Source organism: Eublepharis macularius, chromosome 1 (assembly GCF_028583425.1).
Source record: "Eublepharis macularius isolate TG4126 chromosome 1, MPM_Emac_v1.0, whole genome shotgun sequence".
NCBI classification, from domain to species: domain Eukaryota; kingdom Metazoa; phylum Chordata; class Lepidosauria; order Squamata; family Eublepharidae; genus Eublepharis; species Eublepharis macularius.
In genome coordinates this window covers 166,211,958-166,230,583 of record NC_072790.1, presented here as the reverse complement: position 1 = coordinate 166,230,583, position 18,626 = coordinate 166,211,958, and the positions used below count along the sequence as shown (strand labels likewise).

Sequence of the window (18,626 nt, the reverse complement as noted above, 5' to 3'; positions counted from 1 at the left end):
GGGGAGTAGAAGAAGGGACTTCCTGTATTTCACTGTGCTGCTTGTCTAGGGGGTGTGTCCGCAGCCCCTCTCCCCACTGTAGTGGAGAGGAGCCTTCTTCCTCGCTTTCTGCTAGCCACCATGGCAGGACAGTGGGTTTTGCCAGTGGCTGCATCCTCCATTGGCTCGAGGAGGCTTTTTTGTGTCACTTTCTGCCTTGCCAGGGGTACGTCCTTGGCTCCTCTCCCCGAGGGGGTGCAGAGGGGCCTTCTTCCTCACTTCCTGCTGTCCACCACGGCAGGACAATGGGTTTTATCTGTGGCCACCACTCACGTAAGGTGGATTCTGGAGGTTCCTGCTGGTCTCAGTAAAGGGGGGCCTCCCTTAGTGACCCTGTGCCGCATGTCCAGGGGTGTGTCTTTGGCCCCTCTCCCCAAGGGAGTGGAGAGGAGCCTTAACTGGTTTCCCTGAGCCTCATGGCTAGGGGTGCATCCTTAGCCCTTCTCCCCAAGGGGGTGGAGAGGGGCCTTCCTCAGTTACCCTGTGCTGCATGGCCAGGGGTGCATCCACGACCCTCTTCCCAAGGGGGCAGAAAGAAGCCTCCCTTAGTTACCCTGTGTCACATGGCTAGGGGTGCATCCTTGGCCCCTCTCCCCAGGGGGGTGGAGAGGGGCCTTCCTTAGTGACCCTGTGCCGCATGGCCGGGGTGCATCTTTGGCCCCTCTTCTCAAGGGGGTGGAGAGGGGCCTTCTTCCTTGCTTCCTGCAGTCCACCATGGCAGGACAATGGGTTTTCTCTGTGGCCACCACTCATGGAAGGTGGATTTTGTATGCTCCTGTTGGTCTCGGTAAAGGGGGGGCATCCCTTTGCTACCCTGTGCCGCCCAGCCAGGGGTGCATCCTTGGCCCCTCTCCCCAAGGAGATGGAGAGAGGCCTTCCTTAGTGACCCTATGCCGCATGGTCAGGGGAGCATCTTTGGCCCCTCTCCCCAAGGGTGTGGAGAGGGGCCTTCCTCAGTCATCCTGTGTCGCCTGGCCAGGGGTGCATCCTTGGCCCCTCTCCCCAAGAGGGTGGAGAGGGGCCTTCTTCCTCACTTCCTGCTGTCTGCCACGGCAGGACAATGGGTTTTCTTTGTGGCCGCCACTCAAGGAAGGTAGATTTTGTAGGCTCCTGCTGGTCTTGGTAAACGGGAGACTCCCTTTGTTACCCTGTGCCACCCAGCCAGGGGTGCATCCTTGGCCCCTCTCCCCAGGGGGGTGGAGAGGGGCCTTCCTTAGTGACCCTGTTCCACCCAGCCAGGAGTGCATCCTTGGCCCCTCTCCCCAAGGGGGTGGTGAGGGGTCTTAATTGTTTTCCCTGTGCCACCCGGCCACGGATGTGTCTGTGACCCTTCTCCCCAAGGGGGTAGAGAGGGGTCTTCCTTTGTTTCCCTGTGCTGCCTGGCCAGGGGTCCCTCAGCAGCACCTCTTCCCATGCCCGCAGAGAGAGGGTGACCACTGAGAAAACCCATGGTCCTTCTGTGGGGGCCACCCGTAGGAGCGGGTGGGCGGGGAGGGAGCGGCTGCCAGGTGGTGGCCAGCCCGCACAAAGAGGGCGGCCACCGAGAAAACCTATGGTCCTTCTGTGGTAGCCACCTGTAGGGGGGGCAGGCAGGAAGGGGCTGCCAGCCCATAAGGAGAGAGCTGCCACTGAGAAAACCCATGGTGCTTCCGTGGTGGACGCCAGTAGGGGTGGGCAGGCAGGTGGTGAGGGAGAGGCTGCCAGGTGATGGCCAGCCCGCCTGGAGAGGGCGGACACTGAGAAACCCCATGGTCCTTCTGTGGTGGCCACTCATAGGGACAGGCAAGCAGGACCGTGCCGCCAGGTGGCGGCCAGCCCACACGGAGAGGGCGGACACTGAGAAAACCCATGGTCCTTCCATAGTGGCCGTCCGTAGTGGTGTGTGGGTGGGCGGGAAGGGGCCGCCAGGTGGCAGCCAGCCCGCACGGAGAGGGTGGCCACCAAGAAAACCCGTAGTCCTTCTATGGTGGCCGCCCATAGGGGCAGGCGGGTGGAGAGGAGCCTCCAGGGGGTGGCCAACCCTCCCGCCCCCTAGAAGGGAGATAGCCATTTGACTGACAGCCTCTCTGACATTGCCCATGTTTGGAGGTCCCATAGTCAATTGGCATGGATGGCTCTAATTGTATTGAATGGAACTTTCCTGGGGGTACCAGTTTTGGGGGTTTATAACTTGGAGATCTGAATTACAATCTTGTTGAAACTTGCAGGGTGGCTGGAGTACAGCCTACTGAAAACTCCCTGTGAGTATGGGCTCTCTGAGCATGAAGGGGTCCGTTCTGGGGAGCCACAAATCACAAACCGGTAAGTTCGGCAAAGTTCGGCAAAGTTCATGGTTCGTGATTTGTCAAAATGAATGCACCACGAACCGCGCGGTTCAGTGGTTTTTTTTTGGTTTGTGCCCATCTCTATTCTTCACTTTAGTATATAAAAAGCTGATTGGAAATACTTAAGCTTTAAAGCAAAGAACATGCAGGCAAGGTGGTAGATTATTATTTTATTTATTTATATTTTCCCTTTTGTCTCAAGTTTCAAGCCTTCCTCTAAACTAAGGACTCTTCCTCCAAATTGAGTGGCTCTTCCATTAGAGGAAGAGCCATTTAAGTTGGAGGAAGACTCCTTAAACTGAAGAAAGGCTACTTGGAGAATGGTTGGACCTACTCCACAGGAGGAATAATACAGAAATATACCACCACTAAAAGTAACCAATATGAAAATATCTATTAATAGTATTTTTCACAGAAAACTGCTTTAAAAAATTCATATATGTGTTCAAAACCTAAACTAATGTATCCAAATTCAGTCATCTTGCCCTGACCTGAATGGCCCAGGCTAGACCAATCTTGTCAGATCTTGGAAGCTAAGTAGTGTTGGCCTTGATTAGTATTTGGATGGAAGACTACCAAGGAAGTCCAGGGTTGCTATACAGAGGCAAGCAATGGCAAACCACCTTTTAATGTATCTTGCCTTGAAAACCTTACAGGGTCTCCGGAAGATGATTTAACTATGTAAATCTACAGGTATCTTATATACTAATAGTGAAGTGGCCCTCATATATGGATACTTAAATCTGGAGAATGGAGCTATGAATAGACAAGAAAGATCTTCTTACACACCTGGAAAATGCCGCAGGTTTGCAGAAAAATATGAAATCTAAAAATACATCGGGTTTAAAAAATAATTAAAGGAGCTCCTGTAGCTTTAACCAGATGCACTCAGTGGCTGTTGCTAGGCAACCAGTAACCATTTAGCCAGTATTCCAGGCTTGGTTTCCGATAGGAAAAAGTGGGGGGGGGGGCTTTTCCAGAGCTGTTTTGGCCTTTGAGGGAGGACTCATGCGGGATAGGACCAGAAGCAACCACCAGGCCACTTGATACCACATGACTTGCCTGATTCACTCAGGTCTGCTACTGTTCAAAAGCAGCTCCTCCAAAGTCAATGTAGTGTAGTGTAGTAGGTTGAGTTTCAGACTTGGATCTGGGAGACTCAAATTTTAATCACTGGATGAGCCAGTCATACACTCTCAGCTTAATCTACCTCTCAAGTGTTATAAAGATAATACGGAGGCAAGGAGAATGATATAAGCTGCTTTGGGTCTCCACTGGGCAGATGAAAGATAAGCTGTTTAGAAATATAAAAGGACGTAGAGAAAGGCTGCCAGGACAGAAACAGGAAATAATGTAGGGAAGGGGATATAGGGAAAAATGAAGCCACCCCCATGTAAATCCTTGAAGGTCCCTGACCATGCAACTGGGCCCAGCTCAACTGGCACCACCAACTGGGCCATAGGGGTGAGGCTGTCGGATGGGGAGGGAGAAAGGGGGAAAGGTGATGACAGGAGGGCAGACAAAGGAGGAAGGGAAGGAGAGAAGGAAGCAGGAAAAGGGGGAGAAGCTATGGGTGGCAGAGGATATGGCGGGGAAGGAGGAAATGAGTTGTCACCTTGCAAGTCCTTGCAGGTCTCCTCTTGTAGATTATTCTAAATTCAAAGGTAAATCTAGGATAAAACGAGAGTAGCCACAGACATAGCCTTTTTTATGTTCTGATTAATCTTAACTACAGTTAGCCAATACAACAATTAATTATCCTTAAGGCTGCCAGAAACAACATGAAAGGGCAATGATGGGGGGTGGGGTGGGCAAGAAGCGTGTGAGCCTACAGCCCACTTCTGAATGTCTAACTCATGGACAGGTGACAAGGATGTGTACCAGCCCATTCCATACTAGCATTTTCCAAAAATATGGTTGGCACCCCACAAACTATGAGTGGAAGGTACTCACAGTTCTCTCACACTTGCCCCTCCATTAGCAAGACCTCTGAAAAGCCAATACTGAGTTTGTGGGAATATTGTGGACAAAACATCACAGGGATGTGACTGCAGCGTGAAGGGGAAACTATGTAAAATTCCTCCCATTTCCCTCTTCTGTCAATACACCTGCTGTGCCACTGGAAGTTCTGCCAACAGAAGAGAAATCTTGGCCCTTTTTGCACTTAATGGTTTAAACCGCCATTTATGAGCATTCTACACGATCACAATGGCTTCTGCATGGCACCCCCATGTTCTACACTGTCCGAGGCAGTTTTGAGTTGGCGTCTCGTTTTTCATTTTAGATGGGCTTTGAAGTCTTGGTGCAGTTTTGGGCTTTCGGGGCTTTGCAATTCATGTCACACTTTTGTTAAAACTTTGAACAGGCATAGTAAAATTATAATGTTGGAACCCATTCCACCCCCCCCCCCCGGCCGCATATTTGCTGATTGTGCTGTCCTGTGCCCACTGGAGAAGCAACTGGTGGCGGAGTTCTGTGGGGGAAACATGTACTTTTCTTGCTTGTTCCACTCTCATTTATTTTTTTTAAAGCCAAGCCAGGAAAGGGCTAAAATGCTGCTGTTTCATCCCCTCTAGGCAGCGCCCCTGCCTCTTTGTTTCCAAAGGGCTGTGAAAAGGCTTGGGTTTTTTTCTCTTTGGAAAAGCCAGAAACATGCTTGGGAGGGAGGGAAACACAGCCATTTAATCCTTTCCTGGCTTTTAAAGCCAGGAGGAATGTGCAGTAACATTACGATGTTACAACATTACAACCCATTCTTGCCTTTGACAAAATGAGAGTGCGTGCATACCCCAAGGGAGGAAGGGAAAGCAGCCATTTAACCTTTTCATGGCTTTTTAAAGCCAGCAGGGAATAAGCAGCAAGGTTAGGAATTGTTCCTGGCTTTGAGAAAAAAATAAAAGAGTGCATGCATACCTGGGAAGAAGGAAGCCAATGGAGAAGCAGCCTTAGGACCCTTACCTCACTTCACTGATAAAAATGGTAGAAAAGGAGTTCAGAGAGCTGAAGAGGGTCAGAGTGGTTAATTCCACACAGACCAATCAGCTGCCAGGGAAAAGGAGAGGGAGGAGAAGAGAAGCAGAAGAGGAGTATAGAGTTCACACTGACATTAATCGGGCCAGACCCGACATGGCAGCGGCTTCAAAATAAAATCACTGTATATCCACAGGGGGGGAAATCGGGGATACCACAGACAAACATCAGTACTGTGTCCCATGACTACCTTGCAAATGTGAAACTCCTGCAAACATGGGAAGCAGAACAGATACTGAAACACTTTAAAGTCCCAGTACAAAAGGACCCTTGCCAGATTTCCCCCTTACCACTATAGCCGCTTCCCCCATATAATTTCTTTTGTCTGAGATGCTCCTAAGATATAGAGCATCAGTTGTTCAGGGGTCTATGGGGGCTGCTGAGAAAGAGAAGGCATCTGTATCTACAACAGCCTTCTGCTCATTGTAGGATCAAACCCTATGCAGAAAGTTAATTTAAGTGTTACAATTACAGAGACTATACAATGCAAATACGTACACATACCACTGAAAACATGAAGTGGCCCTAAATTGGATAGTCCAAAAATTACCAGTTATGCTTCTTTCCACTAATTGATTGGTCAGAATATACTGGATTAATTTAGTTTTACTGCATCACGTCATATTATTTGGCTTTATACCACTTTCAGTAATGGAACTTCCCACTTATTCACAGTCATCACATTCTTTATCTATTTCAAATATATCTAAGCCACCTTTTCCATAAGTGTGGTGTCACAAACCCACGTCCAACTCAGGCTTGTGCTGATCTTCCCCTACCCTGAGGTAAAACTTCTTCTCTCTAAGCCTACGAAGCTGTATACTGGGCTGGGAAGCCTCTGGTACCGTGGTTGATGTTAAGCTTCAACTTTTTTTCTTGACCCATCCTTCAGTAACAAAAAAGTAGTATGGTTACCCAGCCAAGTCTTAGTAGGGGACAGATCAGGGGGTAGCGCTTCCCTTTAGTAGAAAGTGGCACACAAGGCATGGGGAGGTTCAAAATGTAACAGAAGGTTTATTTACAGTAGGTAAAGTCAGAAGGCAGGTAGGCAGATGTTTGAACTGAAGTAACAAAGGTTTTTGTACAGAAACTTCACTGGTGTGAGGCACAAAACACTTGGTATAACACTAGGTTGCTGGCTTCTTTCAGAGGTTGACACTGCTTTACAAATGCTCTACTTTTAAAGCACAGACACAGCACAACATTCCCTCCTCTCCAGACTTAAGGGTGCTCTACTGAGTCAAATCCTTACTAGATACTGGGCAGGTGTTATAGTTATGAGCTATAACCCTGTTCCTGGCGCTGAAGGGGAGACTCCTTTCTACCCACTTCCTTGGCCCACTATAATTCCCAGATCTTTTAAGTCTAAGCAGGAGTTAGTGCTGGTTTTTCCCACTTTAGTCCAAGGACTAAAAGTGCTTCACAAACATTACTTCCTGATTCGGTTTCGTTTTCTCGGCCATGTTAGACGCTCCTCTCCGCAGGTCCGGGAGGAAGCGCCTGAGCAGCCTGACCGGGCGGCTGATCTGCGAAGATTAGCCCCCAGGACTCCCAGTGAGGGAGGCAGGGTCCAGAGCACTGCGGGAAGAGCCCCCTGAAACTGATGCAGGGGGTAAATTGCCCGTTTGCTCCTATGGAGGCCGGCAGACGTGCGCGGCACCTCGAGTGCTGCCGGGCCATGGAAAACGGCAAAGAGCAGAACTAGGCGAAAGCCTGTAAGTAAGCGAATCCCTTCTGTTATTACAAGCGTACGTGAAGGATTGGTGGGATCTGAAGCTAAGAAGGCTCGGGTTTCTTCCCCCTCACTGAGTTTCAGAACTTGGTCGGCGGTCTCCCCCCCCTAAAATGGCGACGAAAAAGCAGAGTCCCGCTTTGGGCAAGTCAATCTCGGCTGCCCTGCAGGGAAAAGGAGAGTCTCTCGAGGACTTATTGAAGAGGTTGGTTATTGAAGCCATAAAGCCCTCTGTTGACAAGTTAAACGAAACGGATCAAAGGGTGGGCTTAATTGAGAGCGAAGTGAAAACCATTAAGGAAGTAGCGGGGGGGGCAGAGAAATCTGCTCGGGAAAATGCGTCACTCGTGAGGGCAACGAACAAAGAATTAAAGCTGGTGGAGAACCAGCTGATCGGGCTACAAGTGGAACGAACACAGACAATTTTGCGCCTCCAGAACGTGGAAGAGGAGGAAAATGAGGATTTAAAGGATCTTGCCTCGGAATTATTGGCGACACCCGCGAGGGCAACGAAAGAAGAGGTAAAAAGCGCCATTTTGGAGGTCCGTCAGGCTTCTCCAAAATATGCAACGAAGCGTCAGCTGCCTCGCGAGATCATCATTGATTTTTCATCTAAGAGGATCCGGGACACTATCCTATATAACTCATACAATGCGGATCTGGACTTTTTGGGGAACAAGGTCAAGATACTGAAGGACGTTCCATTTTTAGTTCGGAAAAGAAGATTTAAGTATAAAAGGTTTGCAGCTCTTCTGAGGGAACGTGGAATAAAGTATAAATGGCTATTTCCGGAAGGTATCTGGTTTAGTTACAAAGATCAAGCTTACAAGATAATATCAGAAGATCAGCTAAGGGACTTTGAGGGCAAAAACCAAGAATTTCAGCAAGAGGCCAAGCAAGAAGAAAAGGACTCGAAGTCTGAAGGGGGAGGGGAGGAAGGAACGAGCACGGCGGTTGCAGCTGTTCAGAGAGAAATGCGTCCGAGGCCCGGGGGGGGGGGAGGAAGATTTCATTTGGATTGTAATTTGTATTTTGCAAGGTCAACCATTCCATCAGTATTTTACAAAGTTTTAATACTAAATAATGGCAGTATGAAGGGAAATCATTATTTGTAGTGTAGTGTTGTTATATGGTGTTGTTTTTTCTTTCCTTCCCTCTGCCCCCCTTCCGTCCCTTTTTATTGTTAGTTATTGTAAGCAATTAAAACAAACAAACAAACATTACTTCCTCACACAGAGGGTTCCCTGGCTGACCCTCTCTGGTCAAAAGCCAGACTCCAACTCCCTTTCACTCTGCAGTTTACTCTCCAACTGTCAGCCCCCTCAACATTCCATCACCAACTGTCATTTCAGGCTAGCCACATGGGGGGGGCATATCAATCATACTCTTACTGTCTGGCAGTCTCAGCATCTGAAGCTGAGTCCATCACAGTGGGCTCAATGTAGTATATAATGGGCATTAAAAAAGGTAAAGGTAGTCCCCAGTGCAAGCACCGAGTCATTACTGACCCATGGGGGGACATTGCATCACGATGTTTTCTTGGCAGACTTTTGATGGGGTGGTTTGCCGTTGCCTTCCCCAGTCATCTACACTTTACCCCCGGGAAACTGGGTACTCATTTTCCCAACCTCGGAAGGATGGAAGGCTGAGTCAACCTGAAGCCGGCTATTTGAACCCAGCTTCCGCCAGGATCGAACTCAAGTCATGAGCAAAGCTTGGGCTGCAGTACTGCAGCTTACCGCTCTGTGCCACAGGGCTCAGGTACAGACAATAAACCCCAAAACCACAACTACTAGTGTCAGCTCATTTGACAAATATAAAATATCCAAATGATTCCTCAAAATAAAATTATCAGAACATGCTTTGAAACAAAACTGCCTTAAAAACTCTGCTAAAAACTGCTAGAGATGAGATATGTCTTACCTCCAATGGTAGCTCTTTCAAAAGGATTGGGAAAACCACCAAGAAAGCCCTGGAATAGGTAGCCACCATGTGAAACTTCCTATTGAAAAGGAAGTGAGGAGACACTGGGATGATGAATAAAACTGATGCACAGGGAGAGGTGGTCTTTCAGTCTAAGCCCATTATCTCAACACGCTTAGACTGGGGTAACTCTGCACTGTGAGGTACCCAAATGAGAAGGTCTTAGTTCTGGAAGATGTTTGGGCATTAATGGACCTTTGGAGGATAGAAATTCTACAGCTGAAAAGAAAGCTCCTCAATATGTCCACACAGACCATAGAGATTGTAATGGGATTGCACACATTAATTTGATAAAAACTGCATTTAAAACTCTATAGCAATGCCTACAAACCAAACTTCCAAAATTGGACATTATTGGTCAAGATAATGTTCAAATCAATTACTTCTGGAAAATCTATTTAGTCCCCTTTATAAATCAGTGTTCAAGAACTTACTATGGAGTAAGTACAGGCCTTGGTGGAGTTTTTTAAAAAATCTGTGTGTAAAGAGATAAGCCTTTATGTATTATTTATAGTAACATGTCCAGTTTCTCATATGCGTACGAAAGGTACAGATCTGCCACATTCAGGCATGTGTTGGAACACATAATTCATACTAATATATTCCACAAAGCAACTGCTTTTTGGCAGTAAAGTAGCTGTTTTGGTGGGTATATTAGCATAAATCATGAATGCAGACCTGTGCTTGAGTGTAAAGTGGGCATGTAAGCTGCCTGGACATGCATATAGAAAAATGCATCTGAGCCACAGTATATGAACAAACCCATACATTGACTTTAAATGGTTTACAGATCAAGAACAGTCAATGCAGAAAGAATTGGATGCAATTTGTCAGTTTGACACCACTGGGCATTTTATACACACAAAATTAGAGAATTACACTCTGCATCTTGATCATGCATCCGGACTGGTTGAAAACAAACCGCTTAACATCATTCTGCCTTCCTAAATTGAACTTTTTAGGCTCGATGTTTCCTGTTACTCCACCCCTCCTATTTGATGCTCTAATAGCATTCATTTTGTTTGCCACATGTATTCATTTGTATCTCTAGTAATTCTTACACGGAAAACATGCATCATACCTGTAACCTGAGTTGGTGCTATTACTTGACTAGCACTTGAAGTAGAAATATCTGGGCCAACTTCAACAGGCATAGGAGGAGAGGTTTTTTCAACTACTACTGTGTGAAAGAAGAAAGAACACTATTCACACAAATGGAAGGTATATTTTAAAACACATACATAGGCTACTGAATTAATCACCAATGGAAAACAGGATTGTTTCACATTATGCTTTGAGCAGGTGTATGTTACAGATCTTCACTATGTACTTGCTAAAGCTATCATTCTGAAGCAACTGCACATCTTACCGTTGTTGCTCATATCCGTGGCCACCCCACAGCATATATGTATTATAAACATGCTAATATAAAAAGATGTGTTGTTGCTTCATATGTCTTACCAGGTTTGGAGCATGTTTATAATATATACCTGATAAAAGCATAATATGTGGAGCAGCACTAAGAATCTATCTTGATTCTGAATATTTATCAACAATTTAAGCTTTCTATCACTATGTTACAAATCTGTGGAACAAGTCTTGTACAGTATAAAGCCAATGAAGCATATATAATAGTTCATCTTTGAAAGCTAAGCATTACTGGATGTTCATGTAAAACTGGGATTTAGGTTTGTGTCCAGACATCATAACAAGCTGCAATCTGAGGTTGGGCACAAACACAGTTTGCTGCTATGCTTGCATGCACCTCTCTCACCTCTCACAGAGTTTGATTACAAACTTCCTGTGTTGATGATGTTGTTCCAATTTGCAATGATACCTGAGAACAGAAGCCTCCACAAATTAGAGCTTATTTTCTACCTATAAACTGAGATTAAACCAGGGTTAAGAATTCTGGAATGTGTAAAGTAATTCTTTGAGGTGCCTGCATTTGGACATTATGGCAAGTTGGTACTTGAACAAACTCTACTTTGCATGTAGTTCAGCACACTAAGAAATGAGCAAGGGGAGCAGGGGAGCATGGCAACAAACTATTTGTACTAATTTGTCATGATGTCTAAAAGCACTTTGATACAGTTTTGATCATTCTTCCGTCTTCATATTTAGGAGCCTAAATAAGTAACATTTTGCAAACATGCCATAAGGACTTACAAGTCATTCACCATTTCATTTCAATCTGCTTCTTTACCAACATTCACCCAAACACTGCCTCCCTTCTTGCTACATACAGGATATGAGCATAATCAACCAGGCACAGCTGCTGCACAACCTCCATTGAGTCCACTGATTAATAGTTCTTAACAGTTTGTCATGTATACCACAATCTTTTTTCCTGAAAGATGGTCTATATATATAATAAAATTCTCCCCAAACACTTACTCACTAAACACACACAATACATAACAGCTCCTATAGTAAGTATCCAGGAAGGTGCTTTTCTATGCTACATACAAGATAAAATATTTATAAGAATTTCACAAATAATATGAAAAGAATCATCAGAATTTGCAGGATATGAAAGAGTAATTATGTGATTTGGCCATCATTATATATAACATCCCTACTGCCTGGTCTACTAGAAACTCCAAAGAGTAAAGTCAGAATGAAAGAAGCAGAGGAATACTTATTTTGCATGGTGGTGACCATGACGCTTGTTGCAAGGTTAACTGCTAATACTTTATGTTACTGTTAGGTTAAGTAGAGAATGGTATGCTACACTGTGCTGTGTTTTTATTAGATGATAATAGTTTTACAGATCTTTCCCTGCTTAAGCCAGGCGCAGATTCACTCTTAGCCAATGTGGTGGTAAAAAGTAACAATGTTCATAGGAGCATGTGTCCCCTTTCCTCCCTTTGCTTAGCAAAACCCCTTTCTCCTTCTCTGGTTGGTGTTACTATGGCACAGATTACATTTCCACCAGCATTAACCATGGTTTGCAAACCAGTTTTAAATCAAAGCTAACCAGAGGGATCTATGGGATCTCAAAGAAAATTCAATAAATGAAGTTTGCAATCCAAATTCTAGCTGTGATTTCAAACCCTGGTTTAAAAACTAATCATGGTTAGTGATAAACATGATTAGCACTGCTGCAGATATAAAACTCAACCACAGTTAATGCTAACCAGAATTAATTTGGATAAGGTAAATGAAAGAAAGTTCAAAAATACATGGCACGTTCCTAATCTCCTAACCATGATTAGAAGATACCAAGTTTTATATATGCATGAGGCTTCATGGCATTTACAAGGAGCCTTGTGATCAATTACTATGGTTGAATTCAGCCAGACTAATTCATGCAAGAGTCATTCAAAGGAATAAAATTTTGCTGGATGAAACCATTCCTTTTAAATCTAGAACTTCATAATAGAAGAAAAAACTAAAATGGAAAAGAATATAGACAGCATGTGATTTTTTTAATTATTCTTTTTTTTGTTTTGCAAGATTTCTCATCCACTAAAGGAGGAGTCAAAAAGAGCTACCTGGAAACTGTGGATGCAGGTTAATAGTTGAAATCCCAGGAGAAAGCTGAGGTTGGCCAGGCTGTATTATAGGTTTTTCTTGGTCATCAAGTGAAACTAATTCCTAAAAGAACGGTTAAAAATTAATTATGTGATTTTAATGTAAATTCCCCTAAATTATGGAGGAAGGAGGGTTGCCTTGAAAAATGGTTGCTTCCACAGTTATTACATATAATAAGTGCAGTTTAGCATTGTTGCACTTTTGTTCTTTCCATTCAGCAGCAGCCCAAGTGATCAATGTATTTTATAGCAATTTATTTTGTAAAGAAATACCTTCTAAATAGACTATATAACACATATGGTCACACACATGTATATCTGTAATTCAGAAGGGATTACCTTTGCACATTTAAATGCACTTGGATGCAGGAAAACCAGAAAATCTTTTATAGACAAGGTCCATAGCACTGTCATTAACTAGAACTATACATGATGGGTGCAATCCAGCACAAATCTTACTTTAAGCACATTTCAGTTATTGGGTCTTAAACATTCTGAATTTTCCCTCTGGTTGCGATTCTTCACAATTCTGTGAAGTAACTCTCTTAAAACTATGAAACTGATTTTTAACTGTGCAGGATTGACAGCAAGGGAACCCAAACTGAAGTCTGGGAATTGCAAATGGTTTGATCAGAAAAATCTCAGAGTTAATTTAGTAAGTAAAGTGAGCCTAATAAGTATATGAGCAAGGTGTGCAATAGAAATTTATCTGTCATCTCTCCTCATAATGGGCAGAAAAGGCGGTACAGCCAAAGAAGGGTAGCTGCAATGGCACTGATGGGAGGTGACAGTAAGAAGGAATTGCCTGGATTTTTGGAATTATTTGGAAAGGAAAACAGCAGCCGTCACAGATTGTGATTGCTTAAAGTGGGTGTGTTATTTATACTGATGTGTCCACTCTCACTACAAACTTGATAATTGATTCCCACTTGGGTTGAGAGGAGGAAAGGCATAACTCTGGAATTGTAAGTTACTTTTGTTCATTCAGCGTTTGCAACTGCGAGTACTGTATTCTATAACTGTATGTGCTGTACATCTGATTGTCTTGATAGGCATGATTGCTGCTTGCCCACGCTCTTGATAAAGATCACGAAACAGGAGTTTAGCTGCCCTGTTGAGCGTCTGGTGGTTGCTATTCCATGGCGAGTTCGGCAGTCCAACTGTGGACCCTCCCATCAGGGAGGTAGTCTCCAATACATACCCGAGGAGACCACTGTGGGACAAGAAGAGGAAGCTTCTATACAGACTGAAAGAATGTGGGACTCTTGCCTGATTTTTTGACTATATAAGCATCTGGCACTTTAAGGTTATGATATTCTGTATATAAATTGTGGAAAGTTTTGAGTTGTTACCTGGTGCGCATTAAGGTTTTGGTGGTCGTGTAGACATAATCCGTTGTACGTTCTTTATTGTTAATCAGAACACTACACGGGGTGCCCTTTGCGTACAGGTTGTCGGGAGGCAAGTTAATGTGGGAACAAAAAATGATGCCAGCTAAGGCTGGGGGCTCGTGCAAAGAGAATAAGATAGTAGTAAAAGAGTGCGCATTATGCTTTTTGCCACAAGGATTTGATATGCTGCTCTATATGCCTCTTTTAAAATGGGAAATGAAATGAAAACTGCTTCTATTTAGTTTGTTTTAACTGTAATATGCAATACAGCTGCTGATCATATGATTCTTCAGTCTGCAGGGATTAGCATCTTTTCAACTGTGGTAGTAAATATATACAACAATCTCTGGATTTAGGAAGTGTGCCCCTTCTCCTATTGCAGATTTTGAGACTCAGGGATAAGAAAAGCTGTATATATTTTTATTTCACAGGAATGATTGGCAGTCTTCCATTTATATGATAAAAAAATAAAGTGGTGAACTCAGAAATAATATAGATTGAAGCTACACTTGCCTCCATTCCTGAGGAACCCAGAGTCTGAGGTCTTACCCTGGTATTCCTTCCAGATTGCAGCATATTATGTTGGCTTTATCTATTAAAATCCTTGCATGAACACTGAACCTAAATCCATAGTTTAACTGGATTGGTTAAACATTGGTTTATGGTATATGGTTGGCTAAAAGTCCAATTTAATCAAGAAAGTATGCCTCCTACTAAAGCAAAATGTTTCCTATTGAAAGTTATAATTTATTTTACTGTTCTAGTAATCTAATTTTCTTTTTAAAACCATGGAAAACGCTGAATGAATTCTTTAATAGCGGATAATTGGACCGCTTGTGCCAGTTTGTCCATATATTATATATTTTTGTGAATGCCACTGAGTAATATTTAAAAGATATTCAAAATATTTAAAGATGAAATAGATAAACAAAATTGCTTAAAATACTTTTCTTTGAGTTGAACTTGTTACCTAGGCCTTTGTCTTTACCCAAGACATGATCCTTGTTGAAGTTACCCCTCTCTCCCCATATACTAGTGCAGACAACCAAGATCAAACATACATCAAGCATACCTAGGAGCAAGAGACTGCAAAACCCACAGATCATAAGACTATAATCCACTAATTATAACACTATTTCTGCTGCTCTACCCAGCTCCATGCCAGGAAGTTTTGTTACTGTCTGACTAGTTCCAAGAAAATAGGAAGAGTGCAGTGCCAGAAGTAGCAGCACAACTCATGTGCTATAAAACATGCAGCTCTCAGATATGCCTACTGTTTTTGGACAATTGGGCTGCTTGTACTAGTATGGGGGCAGGTGGGGGAAAAATCATGGCTCTCTGGTAGAACAATTCATAGGTTGTGTCTCTATAAAACACCTTAACATATTTAAATACACTACTAGCATAATGACTTGCTTAAAAATATCCTATTGAATGTATTTAGATTTACATAGTTTTAAAGACCAATTTGCAGTTTAAATAGGAAATGAAAGAATGGGTTTAAATCTACATTGTTTATTTTTCATGTTCTATTTTACAGTGGCCAGAATAAAATGTTTCAAGTAATTCTGTGTTCCAAAGAGGACTCTGAACTTCTGAGAACTGGCTACAGCCTACTATGGCATAACAGACTTTTTAAAATGGAGAGGAATTCACCAGCAATTTGTGATTATCACATAGAGCTATGCTGCTCAAAAGAAAAAACCTCACTGAGCATGTGCAAATGCTTGAGTGGATGCTGATCAGTATATGAAGTACCTCTGTGTTTCAAAGCCACGTAAGAAAGATTTGAGGTGTTGTGAACAAGGAGTCAAAACCAGATATAGGCCGTTTCCACACACGTTGAATAATGCACTTTCAATGCACTTTATTTATCCTTTAGAAGTGGATTTTGTGTTCCACACACAAAAACCCAGTTCCAAATGATCACTAAAGAGCATTGAAAGTGCATTATCCAATGTGTGTGGAAGCATCCATAGATACAGTATAGAACCTGTGGACCCCTGGTTGCTTCCACACGCATTGGATAATGCACTTTCAGTGATCTTTAATGATCATTCAGAACTGGGTTTTCATGTGTGGAACACAAAATCCACTTCTAAAGGACTGCTAAAGTGCATTGAAAGTGCATTATTCAACGTGTGTGGAAATGGCCCCTCTCCCCAGGAAGATTAATCTGTACCCTTCTGTTTCCATGTTCTGTGAGCAGGTGAAGACTTTTTTGTTTCTCTGGTATGTCCTCAGTGATCCCTCTTTTATGACCAATATTTTAATTATTTAAAATGTTCTAATTGTTGGGTTTTTGTCTTTGTATGTTTTTAAGCTCTGGTTTAAACTGTTTTAATTGTGTTTTGGTTAGTTTTAATAGTTTTATAATTTGCACGTATGTTTTGTTTGCCATCTTGGTGGCCCTCATGAGGACAGAAAGGCAGGATATAAATTTTCTTAAATAAAAATACAGTAGTGAATAGTGTGGAAAAGAAAGCTGATAAAAATAACTGACAGAATTTGTAGCACATGGCAACGTTTTTCATCTGAGGGTAGTTCAGACATAACGCTTTTAATTTCCTTTCAACAATTAGGATATTAGAAGTAAGCAATGATCCTTCCCCTTCCCCTTTTATGCATGTGATCTCTATTATTTGTTGCCTTTTAAGAGCAGAATTACACCTGCAGCAATGTTACTCATCATTAGCTCCAAATTAAAATGTGCAATGGGATTTAAAAGCTGGTTTGCAAATCCTAGTAGTAGCACGGGAACAGACAATGTACCAAGGTTAACTTTAAAAAAAGGAGACAGGAATTTGTGTACAAGAGGATAGGAGAGGGAAAAAAGGAGGATGAGTCTCCAGCATGCTCCTCATCTCCTAGCCAAAATTACAAGATTGGGCTTGTTTCACTTGCACTAGACCTTAGCATTACCCAACTACAGAGTAGTAAAACTCTTGTGAAGAGTAGAATCAAGACACTAGGTTAGGAAAATTGGAGTCACACCAAAACCATTATGCAGTGGCAATGAAACAGGCAAATTCCATGTTAGGATTATTTTTAAAAAGGTATTTAAAAGCTTTATATCCACTGATGGGAATAAATTAATATATTTCTGGTCATGCTATGTCAAAAAGAATTTTAGAAAGCGCCCCCCCCCCAGGGATGCTTTTTTCTTCTTAAAGGGAAAGTCATATGACAGATATTCACAAAGTCAAGAAGGGTTTAGATAAACTCAACAGAGAATTTTCTCTTTCTCAGACCTAATACGACAATAAGGAGGTTAGCTCAGTGATACTGGTTAGCTTTAGATAGAGCACAGACAAAAAAATGCACTTAGAATGTATAGAACTTGCTTCCACAAGATATAGTGACAGCCATGACAGCTAAATGGACCTTCCATGTAGTAAGGATGTATGCCTTTGAATAGCAGGAGCTGGAAGATAAACCATGAGGAAGGGCAACTGACTATGCCCCAGTTGTGTATTCCCCTGAAGCATCTGGTAGGCTCCATGATGCTGGTCTAGAGGGACTCTTATTCTTATCCAGTGTGATGGATGTGTGTGTGTCTTATAATCTTATGAATTTAAATGCCAAATGATAAGAAATGCAAAACTGAACTTTTATTATTAGTAGCCAATGAGGAATTTTAACCTTGCCTCATTACATGAATGAAAAGCCCTTGTAAAAATAAAATTGCATATTTTTTCAAACATCGTTTGGCTTTTAAGAATTTTAAGTGTATTTTCCAATTAATAAATTATTTATAGGGCTTTTAAGAAACAATGGCCACTGAGAGGATGGGAACCAATGAACATTGTATCTCCCTAGTGTTTTGGTTGTCATTCGTGTCCTAATATGAAGTCTTAATATTGTAGTTATGTGATTTTTTTTGCTACTGAATTTAGTTATACATCTGCTGCAGAACTGTGCTGAATGGGACTGCTCTAATTGGGGGCTCCAAACAGTGAAGACATTATCTTTTATACTTATTTTTTTATATATGGAAAAAGATTAAATATCCAAATATACTCACCAATATGTATATTAACCAGTGAGTTTAAATTACTATAGCCTCAACGAGTAACTAATGTCTTTCCATAATTTCATGAAGATCTCAAGTCATTGTCTTTTTATAAATATGAAAAATTGTATGCAGTTTTTATTTTACCTGCTCTGGGGCTGCAGTTCCCACTAAAACCAGAAAGAAAGAAAAGGAATTAACTAGTGTAAAAAGAGAAGTATACAAAAAAAAGTCAGGCTTTTTTTGCATTCTAAAATAATTTGTGCACACTGTCCCTATGACATTAAACTAGGGAATTAAAATTTAAAAACAACTTTCTGTTTCAATCTGATTTCAAAGCAGAAGCCTAGAGTTCAGCTCACATGCAGGTTCACATTCGAACAGAATAGTCCGCCTAGTTAGGTTGCAATCAGAATAGTCCAGCTAGCTAGGTTGAATAAGGCTTGATGTACTGAAATGCACAATACAGGCAACCAGTAATAAATTCATGGACTTAAACTTTTGTGAAAATAGTACAAAATCAAAATTGCCTTTCCCACTGGAGGTCAATGCTGCTGGAAACACACCACTAACTGCAAA

General features: G+C 42.6%; 1 protein-coding gene across 10 annotated transcripts in view; it reads right to left on the bottom strand.

Moving 5' to 3' along the window:
- Positions 1-18,626, bottom strand: part of LTBP1 (latent transforming growth factor beta binding protein 1) — a 416,097-nt gene that overhangs the window by 152,003 nt on the left and 245,468 nt on the right. For 3 of the 10 annotated variants that reach the window (XM_054976903.1, XM_054976966.1, XM_054976974.1), the window contains 3 exons: positions 18,195-18,217; positions 12,606-12,708; positions 10,190-10,285 (listed from right to left, as the gene is read on the bottom strand). In XM_054976903.1, coding sequence (XP_054832878.1) covers positions 10,190-10,285; positions 12,606-12,708; positions 18,195-18,217 — 222 coding nt within the window. Of the gene's footprint in view, positions 1-10,189; positions 10,289-12,605; positions 12,709-18,194; positions 18,218-18,626 lie in introns of all 10 variants that reach the window. The other 7 variants (XM_054976921.1, XM_054976947.1, XM_054976956.1 and 4 more) reach the window with 3 other exon arrangements.